At 33.2% G+C, this 16,094-nt stretch overlaps 1 protein-coding gene across 3 annotated transcripts in view; it reads right to left on the reverse strand.

Moving 5' to 3' along the window:
- Positions 1-683: 683 nt before the first annotated feature.
- The window catches only part of Dip-B (Dipeptidase B), a 72,430-nt gene continuing 57,019 nt past the window's right edge, over positions 684-16,094 (reverse strand). For 2 of the 3 annotated variants that reach the window (XM_081734860.1, XM_081734858.1), the window contains exon 12: positions 684-1,115. In XM_081734860.1, coding sequence (XP_081590986.1) covers positions 915-1,115 — 201 coding nt within the window. In that variant the 3' untranslated portion in view covers positions 684-914. Of the gene's footprint in view, positions 1,116-7,579; positions 13,555-16,094 lie in introns of those variants that run through there. The other variant, XM_081734859.1, reaches the window with a different exon arrangement.

The following is a 16,094-nucleotide window of genomic DNA, read 5'->3' on the forward strand; positions in this document are numbered from 1 at the left end:
ACGTTTTAGGAATAAATTGAATTCCCTAACATTTTCAGAACGTTTTATAAGTAAACTGACTTTTCTGATTTTTCCACGACGTTTTACAAGTAAACTGAATTCCCAGACTTTTTCAGAACGTTTTACGAGTAAACTGACTTTCCTGATTTTTTGAGGACGTTTTAGGAATAAATTCAATTTCCTGACTTATCCACGACGTTTTATGAGTAAACTGACTTTCCTGATTTTTCCAGGACGTTTTACGAATAAACTGAATTCCCTAACATTTTCAGAACGTTTTATGAGTAAACTGACTTTCCTGATTTTTCCAGGACGTTTTACGAATAAACTAAACTCCCTGACTTTTCCAGGATGTTTTACGAGTAAACTGAATTCCCTGATTTTCCAGAACGTTTTATGAATAAACTGAAATCCCTGACTTTTTCACGACGTTCTACGAGAAAACTGACTTTTCTGATTTTTCCATGACGTTTTACAAGTAAACTGAATTCCCTGACTTTCCCAGGTCAGTGAGAACTCTGAAAGAAAAAGAAGTCTACGATTTCATTAGAAAAACAAAATTTCATCTGAATGAGACAGTATACCGTTAACCAACCAGATATATGTCTAAGAAAATTGTTGTCGTAGCATCTGCGCCTATATTTTACGCTGAAACTGTATTGAAAGAAAGAAGAAAGCTGTCATTGAGATATACAAATTTTAAAATATATTTCACTAGAGATTACAACCGGTACAACATACTGAACTTTTTCTCCATTAAAAGGAAGTTTTGAATTAAAAGTTACAACAAGGATACAATAAATCCAACAATGATATAATTGTTTTATTATTATTTCGTGAATTAATTATTCATAATAATAATAATAATAATATTTATAAGAAATCACAATTCAATTACAATACATTAATTCTACTTATGATTGAGGTTGGTTACATTCGCATTTGAAACCCACAGTATGGCATTTATCTTTGCACATGGATTCAAACACACCAGACAGAAAACGCACTGCAAGTCCAGCAACCGGACTACCTGTTGGAGGATCCGGGTACTCACCAGCGGAGGATGCAATGTCTATGTGTGAAAATTTTAAAGGCGCAGAAGAATCTAAAGAATGCTGTAAGAAAGATTGAATATAAATAAAGTAGTCATATTATAATTATTAAGCCATAAAATGATAGAATCTACTTAATATGAAAGTTAAGTTACAATGGTACCTCTGTATACGTCTCATTTGGAATAAGTCCAATTGGTATACGTTCTGTTCGGACATGAACAATTTTGCTTGGTATACAATCTGTTTGGAATACGACTCGCATAATGAAACACGAGTCAAAATTTATTGAAACGAACACCAGAATTTTATACGGAAATGTAAAAAAAAAAGACTAGTACTCACCGAAAAAAAAAAGTATTCTTATAAGTAGCGCTTTTAGAAGACCCTGCTTCTATCTTCAACCTAGAACAAATTCGAAGAGGATTTAGAACATGGGAGAGAAATGTGGATAGGTAAACAATGGTCAAAAGGATTTAAAATATGTGAAGCACAAGTCTTCTGTCAAAAATTAACACATGCAAACGATAACTCAGTCATCACTGTTCACTGTTGTTCATGCTTTTTCACTACCTTCTGTAGCAAACACCTTGGTTTATTTCTTGTGGGAAAATATGCAATAAAAAGATGCTTCAAATCACATTTATATCTCCTTTATCTAAATTGAGTATAGGTTTCTTTAATTTTTCGTTCAGTTACCGTTTCTGCTTTCTCTATCAGACATAAATTAGCAGTGCTATGGTTATTTTCTTTAAGCTACGACATTTCGATGCGAGAATGTGCTCGGCTGTTGTGGTCTGTCACATTGACACTCAACCCGATAAACGCCACTACTTTGCTGAGAATCAGAATTTTATATCCTGAAGTTTTATTGGAAGCAGACTCTCCTTCCAAACAATACCATCTCTCCCTTCTCAGTATCATTCTAGTAGACACTCGACTCTTCTCAGTAAGGCTAAGTAAGGTTAAATTTTCATTTATTTCGTATAACTTTCAAATGCTAATGGAAAAAATATAGGAAATCACAACGAAAAAATATAGAAGGTTTTGTGAAGTTGTGAAAAAGGAACATTTCAATTATCCAATAGGTAGAAAAATAAATGGAAATTACACCAATTGTTATAAGAACATACATTCCACTCTAAATAGAACTAAATGGGTAATTATCTCGTTGCAAAATTTTATACGAGTTTCTTAAGAGTTTTTGTATGTAGCTCACTAGTACTAAGCAACGACCATAATGAAAGTGTATAAAGGATCTGCATCAGAAAATTAGTGTTTGTAAGTATACGTCTCCAAGATGTGAATAATTTCATCACTGGCAAGATCCTATCATTTTCATGTTAATCATCATTTTTTTTTAATAATATACGTAAGTTGTAAAAATCAATACACAATTCATAATAAAAAAAAAAAAAAAAAAAAAAAAAATCGCAAAACACATGATATAAAGAGTTGGTTTGTTAAGTATCTAAATACACAATTGCACACAGAACTTAGTGCATCTAAGGAAATATATCCAACAGTAAAAATATCAGTTACACTTTCGTTTTCTTCAGTGCCTGAATATGCTTATTTGCCACCTTCCGATTCTCTTTGTTCTGCTAGTCTTGAATTTTCTGTAGTTCAGTCATCTTCAAGGATGCGGTGTGGATCATTGCCTGGGCAACACTGTCAGCCATGTCCTATTTTGACAGCGCAGAAGATAATCTTGTCTGAGCATCTATCATCAGTCTAGTAGCTACTTCCATTTCCTTCTGTACTATTTCGTCCATTTAATTTAATTTCTTCAGAGAGAGACGATTCATTCTGAAACTTCCTTTGATAATGCTTCTTGCTTCGCTTTTCATAACGCACTTTCTTCTCTGAAAATCTTTGCCCCTGTGGACTCTTTGGATCTGTACTCTTCTCAGTAATCTTTATACTTTCTCCAGGTGTTCTGCATAGCATCTATTAACTGCTTTGTAACAGGTATGTTTTCAACTTTTCCTCCATAAATTCTAATGCTGTCCTTTACAGTCCTCAGAGTCTTTATACAAGATGGGATCGATCACTTCCTAAAATATGTTTGTTCTCTGAGAAACCACATTCCACATTAGCACTATCATGAAATACTGACAGGTAAGCTTTGACCACTTTAGACATCACTGGATATTTAATTGTTCCACATGAATTTCTTATATCACATACTCTTGCCCAGTATTGATCCATGGACAAGTATCTGACATCATCACACTCAGGATTTTCCATAAACCAAGAATCTTCGATAAGTGGCTCCATAGAATAGAGTTTCCACTCGTCCATGAAGACATTGATGTTGTTATAATTTGCAAATGCTTCATTTCTTTTGCGAAATTCCATGCAAATTATCTCCTTTGTGAATAGTGGATGTAGACATTGCAGCTACTTCAACAATGGCTTCAATATTGGCTATTTCTTAAGCAGTTTTGAAACCACATAAATGTAGAATCGCCTCACATCCTCCCTGAATTCCCTCTTTTGAAGCTCTGAGCAGTTAGCTATTACAGTTTGCGCTTTCACTCCAGGTTGCCGCAGATAGTTCTTGAAATCAATTGCAGATAAATCAGTACCCTCCTTCTCCCCCAACACACCTGGCTTCACAAACCTCAATAGCAGCATTCTGACTAGCTCTGAGCCGTAAATGAATTAGCGGGTCTTTTCGTTAAAAGAAACGCAAATTTATATATATAAACCTGATGTACAAATGATGAAATGCAGTTTTTGGCTTCCAACAATTTGTCTTTCACAAATTGTTTAATCCTTCTGTAACGATTATTTTCATGATTTTATCTTGTGCTGGCAGATTCTTCAGAAAGTACTTATGCAGCCCTGGAAGTTGTTCCGCGATGCGTTTGCACACAGAAGATAAAGTTAACCATCGGTTTCGAACATGACGCAGAAAGAAGTGGCTTTCTAAATCCAATACTGACTGGACAAGGCTCGCTAACTGTATATTGCTTGGTGTAATCATCTTTAGGCAACAAGCACGAAAGAACGAAATACATTCAGCCACTCTACTGTGGAAAAGGCCCTCCAACCATCCACACTTTATTTCCTTGTTCTTTTCACAAGTAGAAGTAGCAATGCCACAAAAATATAGGAGGTCTCGCTAAAATGTAAGAGTTTATAGGAAGAGACGCTAATATATACGAAAAATAGGAAATATAGGAGCATTGGAAAGCCTGATAATTGCTTTGGCATTTAGGTATTTTAGCATTAAGCATTGTTTAAATGTATTTTACCTCAATCCTGTGAATGTTTGATTTTTTTTCTTTTTTTCTTTTTTTTTTTTACAGGATGAGCCTGTTAGCCTCCCGCCAAACCCCCAAGCTGGAGTTATTACCCAGTTCAAGATTTTTGTCATCGTTAATTCTGTCGAGGAATTTGAAGCTTTAAATAGCCCTATATATAAAACGATAATCATGCCTGTTGTTCTGTATGGCTGCCAAACATAGTCGGTTACTGTAAGGGAAGAACGCAGACTGAAAATTTTTGAAAATAAAATCCTGAGATAAATATTCAGACCCAAGAGGAACGGGAATGGGGAATGGCGCAAACTTCATAACGAGGAACTGCATAATTTATACCGTTTACCAAACATTGTTCATCAAGTCTAGGAGGCTCAGGTGGGTACGTTATGTAGCTTTCAAAGTAGGTAAGCTTTCAAAGGTTTAGCTGGAAATCTAATCGGAAAACAACCATTAGGAAGACCTAAACGCAGATGGGAGGACAATATTAAGATGGATCTTGCAGAAATAGGAATGCAAAATAGAAATTGGATCCAGTTGGCTAAGAATACAAGTTAGTGGAGATCTTTTGTGAACCGCCGGGTTCCTTAGGCCATAGTGTGAGTTAATTATTCAATCCTATCAATGTATATAATATGGCAATAACAAAATGACTCTTTTTTTCATGAGAACGGATTAATAATTTTCCTTCCTTTTATTTCTTATAGAGAAAATTCGTTTGATATACGTAATGTTTAGTGTTTAGCCCAAGACTCTGGAACGGATAAAAGACGTACAGCAAGGTGCCACAGTATTTCTGTCTGAATTTCAAAGCTTGTTGTAATTACAAGATCATAAGGTTGCGAGCAGGAAAGATAATTTTCTAGAGTTGTTTTTCCGCATGTGTCCGATTATTATAACATTTGCATCTCGTGATATCTTTATATATATATATATACGTTGTTGTTCATGAAAGAATAGATGGGATATATTTTTAATCTCTGCCATCTTAATAGATGGTGTGGTTCTCGTATACCATCGACTTTCATGTGCAAAACTTTCTTAACTTTCCTCAAAACTACATGTGAGGATTTAAGATTGCTTCCTCTGTTCCTGAAAACTTCCATTTGCTCAATATTGGATAGTGCTCCCCTACTTTCTACTCATAAATTATAATAAGAATATTTGGGGAAATGTTCTTTATACTTTCCCTTTCAAGTAAATATCGTTGGCACTAATGGAGTGATAAAAGTATCTGTAGTATATTTGGAATTTCTCAATGTTCAAACAACAAAGCTCATTATATGGTGGTAAACTTATCAGTGAAAACTTGTCTATGTTAATTACGTTAATTCCACTCACCTTTGTCTTTCTTATACAGTACATATCGTCGCATGAGAACCAGACGAACGTAACTCCAAAAATGCGGTTTTCGTTTTCTTCATTTTTGGACACAATTTCGAAAATCCCACTCGGTGTATGTCGATTATCTGTTGTAATGTAGCTCAATTACCATCTTATTAAAAACACATCTTTCTAAGAAAGTAATATTTTTGTCGTCTCACCTGCAAAGCTACGAAAATAGAGTTACATTCCTCTGGTTCTCATGCGGCGATATGATCCATTTATAACATAACTTGTTGAAATATCCGATTTTTTCACCGGAAGAATAGGTTTAGAGAAAAATATTTGAAAGGTGTGAACCCCTTTAGGATGCGAATTTGAATCGAAATGGAATGATAAAATCCAACTCTAGCCAAGTGCTAACCATGTTTAAAAACTCTTATCAAGCAGTGCTACGGCTATTTAGTGAAAATTTTGAATACCATTTCCCCTACTTAGAACACATATTTCAATCAAAGTAATGACATAAACCTAAATGAACTCAAGTGCTAACTATATTTAAAAATTCATTTTACACGGTTGTCCGTTTCCCCACTTTCGACACCAAAAAAATTCATAGATACTGACCCTCCCCTTTCTTTCTCCCTCTAGGATCCTAATTTTCGAAACCATTGGTACACATGTCTAATTATTTTTAACAGGGAGTTTATATACAAAGTTTTATGTGCTTAATTTCTGAGACTCCTGAGATATTCCATTTTGGTACTTTTTTTTTTTTTAAATTCCCCCCTTAGGATACGTATTTTAATCAAAATGACATGACAAAACCTAGGTCAAACGAAGTGCTAAAATATTTTTACAAAATTAATCTTAATCCCTCAATAACATGGGAATTTAAATAGCAACTTGACCACATAGACGAAAGAGTAAATTTTATATCTCTAATTCATATTCTCAAAGCATCTTGTTCAAGATAAAACTGCGACCCAAATATGATAAATAATTTAGAAGTTATACCATTTCAAACATCGCACTGCAAAAGTCACTACTGTACGACATAGTGAAGTCTGAAGCATCGTAGGTAGGATAAAAGAATGTGGAGAGGGGGATTGTTCTAGATACATTGCAAGCATGTAAAGAAGGGATTGCCACTACCACGTAGGTACAACGGAAGAATGTGGAGAATTTACTACCACGTAGGACGTCGGAAGCATGTGAAGAGGTCACTACCACGTAGGTACGTCGTAAGAATGTGAAGAAGGAGCCTCTCAGTACCACGTAGGTAGGATGGAGGAATGTGAAAAAGTCACTACCCTGTTAATACGTCGGAAGCATGGAGAGAAAATTGTCACTACCACGTAGATACGTCGGAAGCATGTAAAGAAGGGGATTATCACTACCACATACGGAAGAATATAGAGAAATCACTACCACGTAGGTACGTCGTAACAATGTGAAGAAGGGGAGATCACTACCATGTAGGTACGTAGGTCGGAAGCATTTGAAGAAGGAGACTGTCACTACAACGTAGGTAAGACGGAAGAATCTGAAGAAGTCACTACTATGTAAATACGTCGGAAGCATGGGCAGGAGATTGTCACTATCACTAGGGAGGGCGGAAGAATGTGAAGAAATCAGTACCACATAGGTACGTCATAAGAATGTGAAGAAGGGGAGATCACTACCACGTAGATACGTGAGTCAGAAGAATGTGAAGAAAGAGAGGCTATTACACGCAGATAGGTCGGGACTGAAGGGTTAAACGATTCAACGCATGGATTCATACATGTAAGAAGAAAAAAAATAATGATATAATAAATCTCCCTGACTTCCCCAAAGTACTGCTGATTTTACATGATCCACTGTAGCATACAACTACGTAATTATGGTATCAGGTAATCGTGAAACTAACCAATGCAAAATAATAATACAAAATATCTATCAAATAACATATATATTTTCTCTAAGCTAAATTAAAATAGTAACTTTGCATAAAGTTTTCACCACCAACAAAAGCGGCTAGATATTAATAACGAAACAAAAATATTATCAGTTATGATGCCAACATATTCATTTAAGTACAATACATTCGTTCTAAAACATTATCATATAAGAGATTTACGATATGGATCAACTTAAAACAAATTTACATAAAAATAACAAAGGAAGCACGTGAAGGGATTTGAGAGAAACGAAATCTACATGTTTAAAAACAGTTTTCCCTGGATAATAGAACGGCATTTTTTAAAATTTCATTGAGTTAGTATTTGTTTTTCACTTTTTTTACAACTTACATCCTACAAACACATAAATCTATCATCAACATAAAGGTTTTTTGTTTATATATAACAGTTTCTGTATGTTTATACACGAGTACTTCACTTTCAAAAAATCTGTTCACATATTAGATAGATAAACTCTATATGACTTTTTGTCTAAATTATAAATTTCCAACACATTTTACACAATAATTCTAACAATTAGTGAGGAAGAATTAAGTCTTTTCAAAATGTATTTATCCTGGCACTTACAGAAAAAGGTTTGAACGGATCATTGATATTAAAATATGGAAAATGTAATCACAACAAAATAGGAATTCTTGTATAACAGTTTTTAACTATTCGCGTTGTGTTGTCACCTGCAGTTTGACCTTCCGCTATTTAAAGGATGTGACGCAATATTTGGTGGAATGCCCTTTTTTTAAGCTGTTTACTTCTTAAATATTTTCCAATAATATATCAAACCATAAAAATGTTATTTAACAGAAGCGTATTGATAATGCAATAAATTATAAAATGAGAAAACCCACACATTGAAAATAAGATTCGCTACTTACATATATTTAAATGACCAAATTTCACATGTGAGGCAACGTATTCAGAAACGTTTGTTTTTCACCAAGAAGAAGAAGAAGAAAAAAAACACGGAACCAGAACTACAATATTTCAGGAAGCATTACTTTGATAACAGATATACAATATTTGCGTTGATTAATTTTCTAATTTAATAAAATGTACAGTAAATTAGAACTGAAAACGAAAGTAACGAGATAGAAATAATAGTGGAAAAGTATATAATGATTTTCATAACAGTCAATTCTCCAATGAATAGCGATCTACATTACATTTGTTTTTCAAAAGTTTCTGAGGATACAAAATATACCAAAACAAATGTATTTTTGTAATAATAATAATAATAATAATAATAATAATAATAATAATAATAATAATAATAATAATAATAATAATAATAATAATAAAATTAAACGACAAAATACTCTCTTTCTGTCCAAAAACAAACAAGTTTATAAGAATAACTTAATGCTCTATTTTCGTTAAAAAATTTCTAAATATGGTACTGGAATTAATAACGCTATTTTGCTTATATTATTTTCTTTTATTGATTACGTAAGTGTACGATATTCTCGCAAAATTTCAGAAAATCTACTAAAATTTCACTATGCAATAAAAATAAGACTTTAAACTAAGATTATGGCTCTTTAGCATATAAACTCAGTTTCTCACGGGATCTATATTGATATTTTTTTTTAACTTCTTTAAATTGTGTCTTTTTTATTTATTTATTTTTTTTAGGTAAATTATAGACTTTCAGTCAAACAGCTACAGCATTCCCTATTTATCCTACGATCATGGTTCGTACCTCATTCTCTTCAGAATAGAACAGCCTTTCAAACGGTACCATTCACATCTGTATCATGTATCTGAAGCGGGAAAATCGCGAAAAAAGGGATTTTTTGTTAAAAAATATTAATTTTTTTCTTTTACCTTTATGCCCCTCTGGACTCCCTGTGTTAACGCAAAGATCTGAAAAATACTAAGGGGTACAATGAATGTGTATGCAAAATTTCCATTTTCTAGGTGCAAGAGTAAGCCCGCCAAAAATAATAAAAATAGGCACAACAATAAAATTTTTATTTACTTTTTTATTATATGGTTATGTACACACGAGTATATCGACTGGCTCGAAGCTGTAAAAGGGGTAAAATATCACTTTAATGACAAAGCACCGGATTTCTCAAATTTTCTCTTGAAAAGTCGAAAGATTTTAAACAGTTTACGAGTCTGTAAAATACAGTTCCCACTTCTCAGATACTGTGGTGGGGAACGCTCCTCTATGAAAATTATCTTGCATGGTGGTTTGTGCACTACCAACTACAATGGATTGTAGTTCGCAGCCCACGTTAATAGCAGCTCCTATCCTTCGTAACCTCGGTAAGGATGCAAAACGCACAAGAAAACTCGAACTCACGGTTCTAAGGAGGAAACAAACTCTGTCTTGTATGTGGTAGACCGAAATGTCGTTTACAGTGTGCACACGTCTCATAGTTTATCTTCTAAAATGGATTCCTTTTACGTTTGTAAAATGTGGGATCCCTATGCTAATTATTTTTGGTATCACATTTATGAATAAGTTTACAGAATTTGTTAAACTGTAACTTACTATTAAATAATGTTTAAATAGAATGAAAAATATTATTGCATTGCCAAACGTGTGGAACCAAAGAAGGTAACATCATTATAAAACCCAGACACAAATATAATAGAATAGAACACGAGAATAATGAGGCGAAGCGGAATGAATACTATAACTATGCGATCTGCTATCTTTTATTGCAAGCTCTAGAAACTGCAAGTAACACTCTTTTCTTCCCCGTTATCCAGTAAAGAACTTAACCGACTAGAAGATTTATGAAAACATAATTGTGCACCAGCAAAAGTAAACACACACATTTTATAAACACAAACATAAAAAGGGCAAGATCAATATTTTGCAGTTAGTTGTTTCAGTCTTTCATTACTCAGGATTTTATTTTTTTACAACAATTACAGTAACCGTAAACATTCTTTTGAGTGATACAAACACACTATTTCGAGCCATTCACAACACACATTACCATACAACTAAACAATAACACAAATGTAACATAGAAATCCTTCAACATCAAAAGTAATAAGGAATTTTAACGAATTCTGTTTTATTTTCAATAAGTAACTAAATATAACAGGATCCCGGAAAAAGGTTCTGAACGCTGATTGGCTGATCAAAACGGATTCAGTCAATTATAACAAGAGTTGACAAAAGTGAAACTAAACACCACAAATCCATTTCCCTCCCTGGTGGCGGTAGAAAACTCAGCTACAAATTAAGTCTTTCTAATAATTTTAAGTCCTGCATTCCAATTCATAACACAGCTTTTCTCTTCCAAAATGAATCTGGCCTCTTTTCACTTTTTTTCTTATTTAGTTTCAACTTACAGTACTTTTTAAACAAACTTAATCTGTATTTAAGAAGCATTATTAGGGATTACGTGAATCGTTTTCAAACGCTTGGAATCACCTAATAAAGAATTTGTATTCTATGTGTCATTATTTTAGTATATATTGTATAATTTATCTTATCTTATCCTGCGAACACTTTTCTATCATATATTTCACGTAATACATTTTTCTGATCTTCAGAGCTTTAAAGTTTTGTACAACATACTTTTATTATTCCCTTTCTACCCTTCAAACTCTTGAAATACACAAATGATTAAACAAATTAAAAAAAGTACGTAATACAATATGTATACATTATGTGTCACGCGGCGCATTACTAATTTTAATATTTTAGTACCTACTTAGAATTCATGTTCTCTAATTAGAAACTACATTTTCTTTAAAACCAGTCTATGATATATGTATATCACGTATCAAAAATAATTAATTATTTATCGATATTTGGCAGTGACACACTGTTTATCTTATTAACATTCTACATTACTCTTGGCTCACATTAAGGACAAAATGTGTTTGAAAACGTGCATCAGGAATAATTTCAGCCATTCATTCATTTCATTTTATATCCCATTAACCCTCGCATTACCTAGGTATTTTTTGTAACGCGGACTACCAGGAGGGGAAGGGGGGGGGTTATTTTGTGCCCACCTGTTACGATGAAATACATCTCTCAAAAGAAACAAATTAGAGAAACTCTCACAAAAATCTACAGGGCCTGAAGTGAACAGCTATATATAGCTATAAGACTAATATATTATACTGCCATCTAGGAGTGACACTTCTAAATTTTAGTTACATCTTCTACCAACGAAGGGGGGTACTTTGTGATCACCAACGTAAAAAAGCAAATTATATGAGACACAGTATCGTTCAATTTGAATTACCGTAAGGTATACGCTTTAGCGAAATATGTTGAGCAATAACATACTTTCTTAAAATTTTAAAGAAACGATTAGAAGACTAATTACAAAAAAAATGTACTGAGGTGGGCACAAACCCCCCTCCCCGTTGGTCATCCGAGGGTTAATATATACCTAATAAAATTATTTCAATATTTTAAATCACTCACAGGAATAATTTCAGCTATACTCTTCTTAATGTAGCCTAGTAGAATTATTGCACAATTGATGCATAAACTATTTACGTGAATAATTAAGCTATATCCCTTAATGTACTCCGAACTGAATTATTGGAATATTTTAGAGTTACTCAACAAATACAGATACCACCTATACAACTTTGTATAAAAAGGAGCAATGAGTGGAACATTCTGAATAGGTCCAACGTACTACAGAAATCAAACAGTACTAGCATTTTTCTGGTTTACAACATACGATTTCTTAAAATAATTCGTATTATTAAGGTACTCGAACTTTTGAGTACTTCTACACCTGAATATTATGACAGCATAAACAACAAAAGATGTATATGTGAATAATGGACTCGGAACCAGCGTACAGCTATAACGGCATTCTCTAAATATGTGGAGGGTACTCTTTCTGAATATACACGTGTATATTGCACATCTTTACATTACAATGTAAGGAACATGGTTTCTAAGTAGCTTCTTGCCTCGTTTTTTGGAGCTCTATAGCCGCAGGTTTAAATCCTGCTGAGAGTACAAGCTCAAATAGTGGTTCGGGTACTACACTCCGTTCTTTATAATCTTACAGTTACGTAAAGATAAGCGATTTTTAATATAAGAAGTATTACTTAGGCTACTAAGAGCTATATTTTCTCAGCTTTAGAGTGGACCATACTCTTTCTAAAATAAATAATTTCGAGAATTAAGTAACGCTGAAAGGACCAAACTTAACCGATTACTTTAATATGTAAAATTCAAATTGTCATGATATGTAACAATACCATGTTGCACCAAGCATCTCTCTTCATCTAAAAAAACACACTTAAACTGCATATTACAGAACACAGCTTCAAAAATCCAGTATAAGTTGTAACTGCATACAGCAACAAAAACTACAAAATCACAGATATCGAACCAAGAATCAAATAAAATCACCGATGTTGACAACAAATATAAGTACAATGCCCTATCACAGTTCAAACATTTCACTAATCATAGAAAAAATACTAGAAAATAGTTAATTTCTTTGATATCATCAATAAGTAATTCATTCTATGTCATGATAATGAAATCACACAAAAGACGTAACTTTCATACAGTAACTAACTGAAATAAACCTTTATAAACTGCTTGAGATAAAAATAACGCGAAATAACAAAATCATTTACGCCATAATAACTGTTTTATAGTTTTGAGAAATACCTCATTCACCATTAGGATATAGAGCTCATAATTTGCACACTAATCCATTACACTGGCATTTCACAGTCATTAACAATAACAATTAAGCTTGAATTAAACCGTCAACAATACGTAATTCTTAGTACCCAAAAAATCCTCGATAATATTCTATTTAAATACGTAACATTCACTATCTGTGACAGTGTATATTAGAATTTACCCTGAAGATAGTTAATAACTAAAGCAGCAACGGGTGCACCTGTTGGTGATTTTGGACATTCGCCAGCAGACGCAGCGATGTCTAAATGAGAGTACTTCAAGGGCTTTTCCGAGTCTACACCGTGCTGAAATAAGAAATGATGGAATTAAAGCTTATATACACTTAACATTTTCTCTTATGCAAGGTACTTCGGGTTTTAGGAAAAGGGAGAAGCTATGAAGAAAATTAAAAATCAAATCTGGACTTACGCAAGTATCCAAATGACAAACGATAAGCTGACAACGTTTCAATGATCAAATGTCATCTACCTCATGAGTGTTTCACGCTGCTTGTAGAGCTACACATTTTAATCGGCCTCCTCCACTGTAGAGGACTTGTTAATGTTGCTTGAATCACTGCTGTTAAAATCCTTTGTCAAAAACCACTACTGTTAAAATCCTTTGTCAAAAACCACTACTTTCTTTTCTCATCAGTTGGTTGGCTCTATATAGGCATCTAACAAGCATCTATTTTGAATACAAATTCAAAAAGAAAAGCACTCAAGAGGAATGAAACAGCAGTTTGAAAATATTCAGAAAATAACGTGCAACCATGTTTTATTAACAATTAATATTTACACTGTATGATTGCTTGCTTGTTTTAGGGAAGAAGTGATTTTTGACAACGTTTCAACAGCAGTGAAACAAGGGACATTAGCATTTCCTTTACAGTGGAGACTGATCAAAATGTTTAGTTCTACAAGCTGTGTGATTTGTTGAGAAACACGCATGAGAAAGCTGAACAACAGGTCATTGAAACATTTCGTCGAACAACAGTTTGCCAATTGAGTGCTTTCGTGAGTGTAGATTTGATTTTTAATTATTTAATATGCATCCCATTACTCCATTAAGTATATTATGAAATTAAACATTCCTATTATCTAAGGCAGTGGTTCAATTTTATATTTTTCTCTCTAAATCGGAGCTCCTTGAACGATCATGCTGTACTTCTATTCGTTCTAAGAAATAAAATACGAACTACTACTATCACTGCTTTCAACTCTTATTGGCAAAATGTTGCTGAATTCAGCTTTTAAAGTCGCTAAAAAAAAGTATTTGTTGAATTTACGCCTAAAAAAATTCTGTTCGCGAAACAACATAAGGTAAATATGTACACGTGAACATAATCATGTTAATGCTGTTGGTATTGGGGTTTGCTCATGCTTAAAGAACATGACACTTTTTAGAGACAATATAAACCGCGCACATCGATCATGTTAGTCACTTCTATTTATAAATTACAAAGCACTGTGCAGTACACAGTCATGCTCTAGTTCGTTCTCCTATTAATATTTGGAAAATAAATGTGCAATAATCACTCACGCACCACTACCGTAACAAGAAACAGTGCTGCCAAGTAGTTGTTCTGTCAGTTGTTATGAGACGCCGGAGAATTCTCGAACTTGTCATACAAGGTGATTTCAGCTGGCGATATCATGAACCACACGGGTTATTCCCGAATTATGCCCAGTGGCACTCATATGATTTACGTTCATTTTATTCACCGATCTCGAGACAATCGCTAAGCAAATGATATCAACATTTGAATTTGGATAATTTGAGTTTAACGTCCCTTTCAACAGCGAGGCTATATGAAAATATCAACATTTCTAAAAAGAAGAAAAAAAAACACACTGTAAGAATTCGCCAATTTTGTCACCGAGACTTCAAAAGCCGCTGAGAATATTGTTGAATAATAATATCACCATCACCATCATCATCATCATCCAAATAGGTAACTCCACTACTCGGTGCATCTGAGAATGTTTATTAATGTATATAATGTTCATGAAAAAAAAAGCTTTAAGTTTATTAGTTATGTTCAACTATACTAACATGAATAAACCCATGGATACAAGTGGTAAATACCTAAAGGGCAGGATACACGATTAACCTTCATATAGTAAATAATTCAAATAACCCTTCATAAACAAGTTGAGGCAAACGTGACGTAACAAAATCACTTACTTCATAGTAACTGGTTTATAGTTTACCATTATTTCCCGATTAACCTTTGAAAGCGATGATAACCTGTCACACCAAACACAGTTTCAATATTTATTTTGATAAATTTTATATTTAAAGCTATCGTTGAAAATGAGACAGAAATCCTCCGATTAATGATGAATCCTAAATTATGTATACAAATATATTTACTTTGTACAAGTATGATTGAAGAAGACCGTAACTTCACGCTAAAGTTTAAAAAATAATTAAAATAAAAAATAAATAAATAAGGTAGATGATTCAAAATTTTGCATAGTATGTCGGAGCATATAAATCTACATGTTGATACTACAACAGAAATAATTAAGTTCTGTACGGTATTAATATTACAGTTAATACCTTAACTTATAAAATAAGCTAGTATGTGATACAAAGATTTAATAGGGTGCTGAAGTGAGGTAAGCCAATCAAAACATTCATGTGTGAATTGGAATTTTTGTGTGATTTATCTGTTTCTAGGATTTTAGAAAGATATTTTCCACTATATAACTAAATATAAGACCTTCTAGTGTAAGTGAAGTATAAACGAGCACTCACTTTACATTTTACTTATTTAACGATTCTGACATATTTTCACTGCGACACCTAGACTCGGTCAAAATACATGTTCTCAAAAAAA

This window comes from Thermobia domestica, chromosome 12 (assembly GCF_964235325.1).
Source record: "Thermobia domestica chromosome 12, izTheDome1.hap1.1, whole genome shotgun sequence".
NCBI lineage: Eukaryota > Metazoa > Arthropoda > Insecta > Zygentoma > Lepismatidae > Thermobia > Thermobia domestica.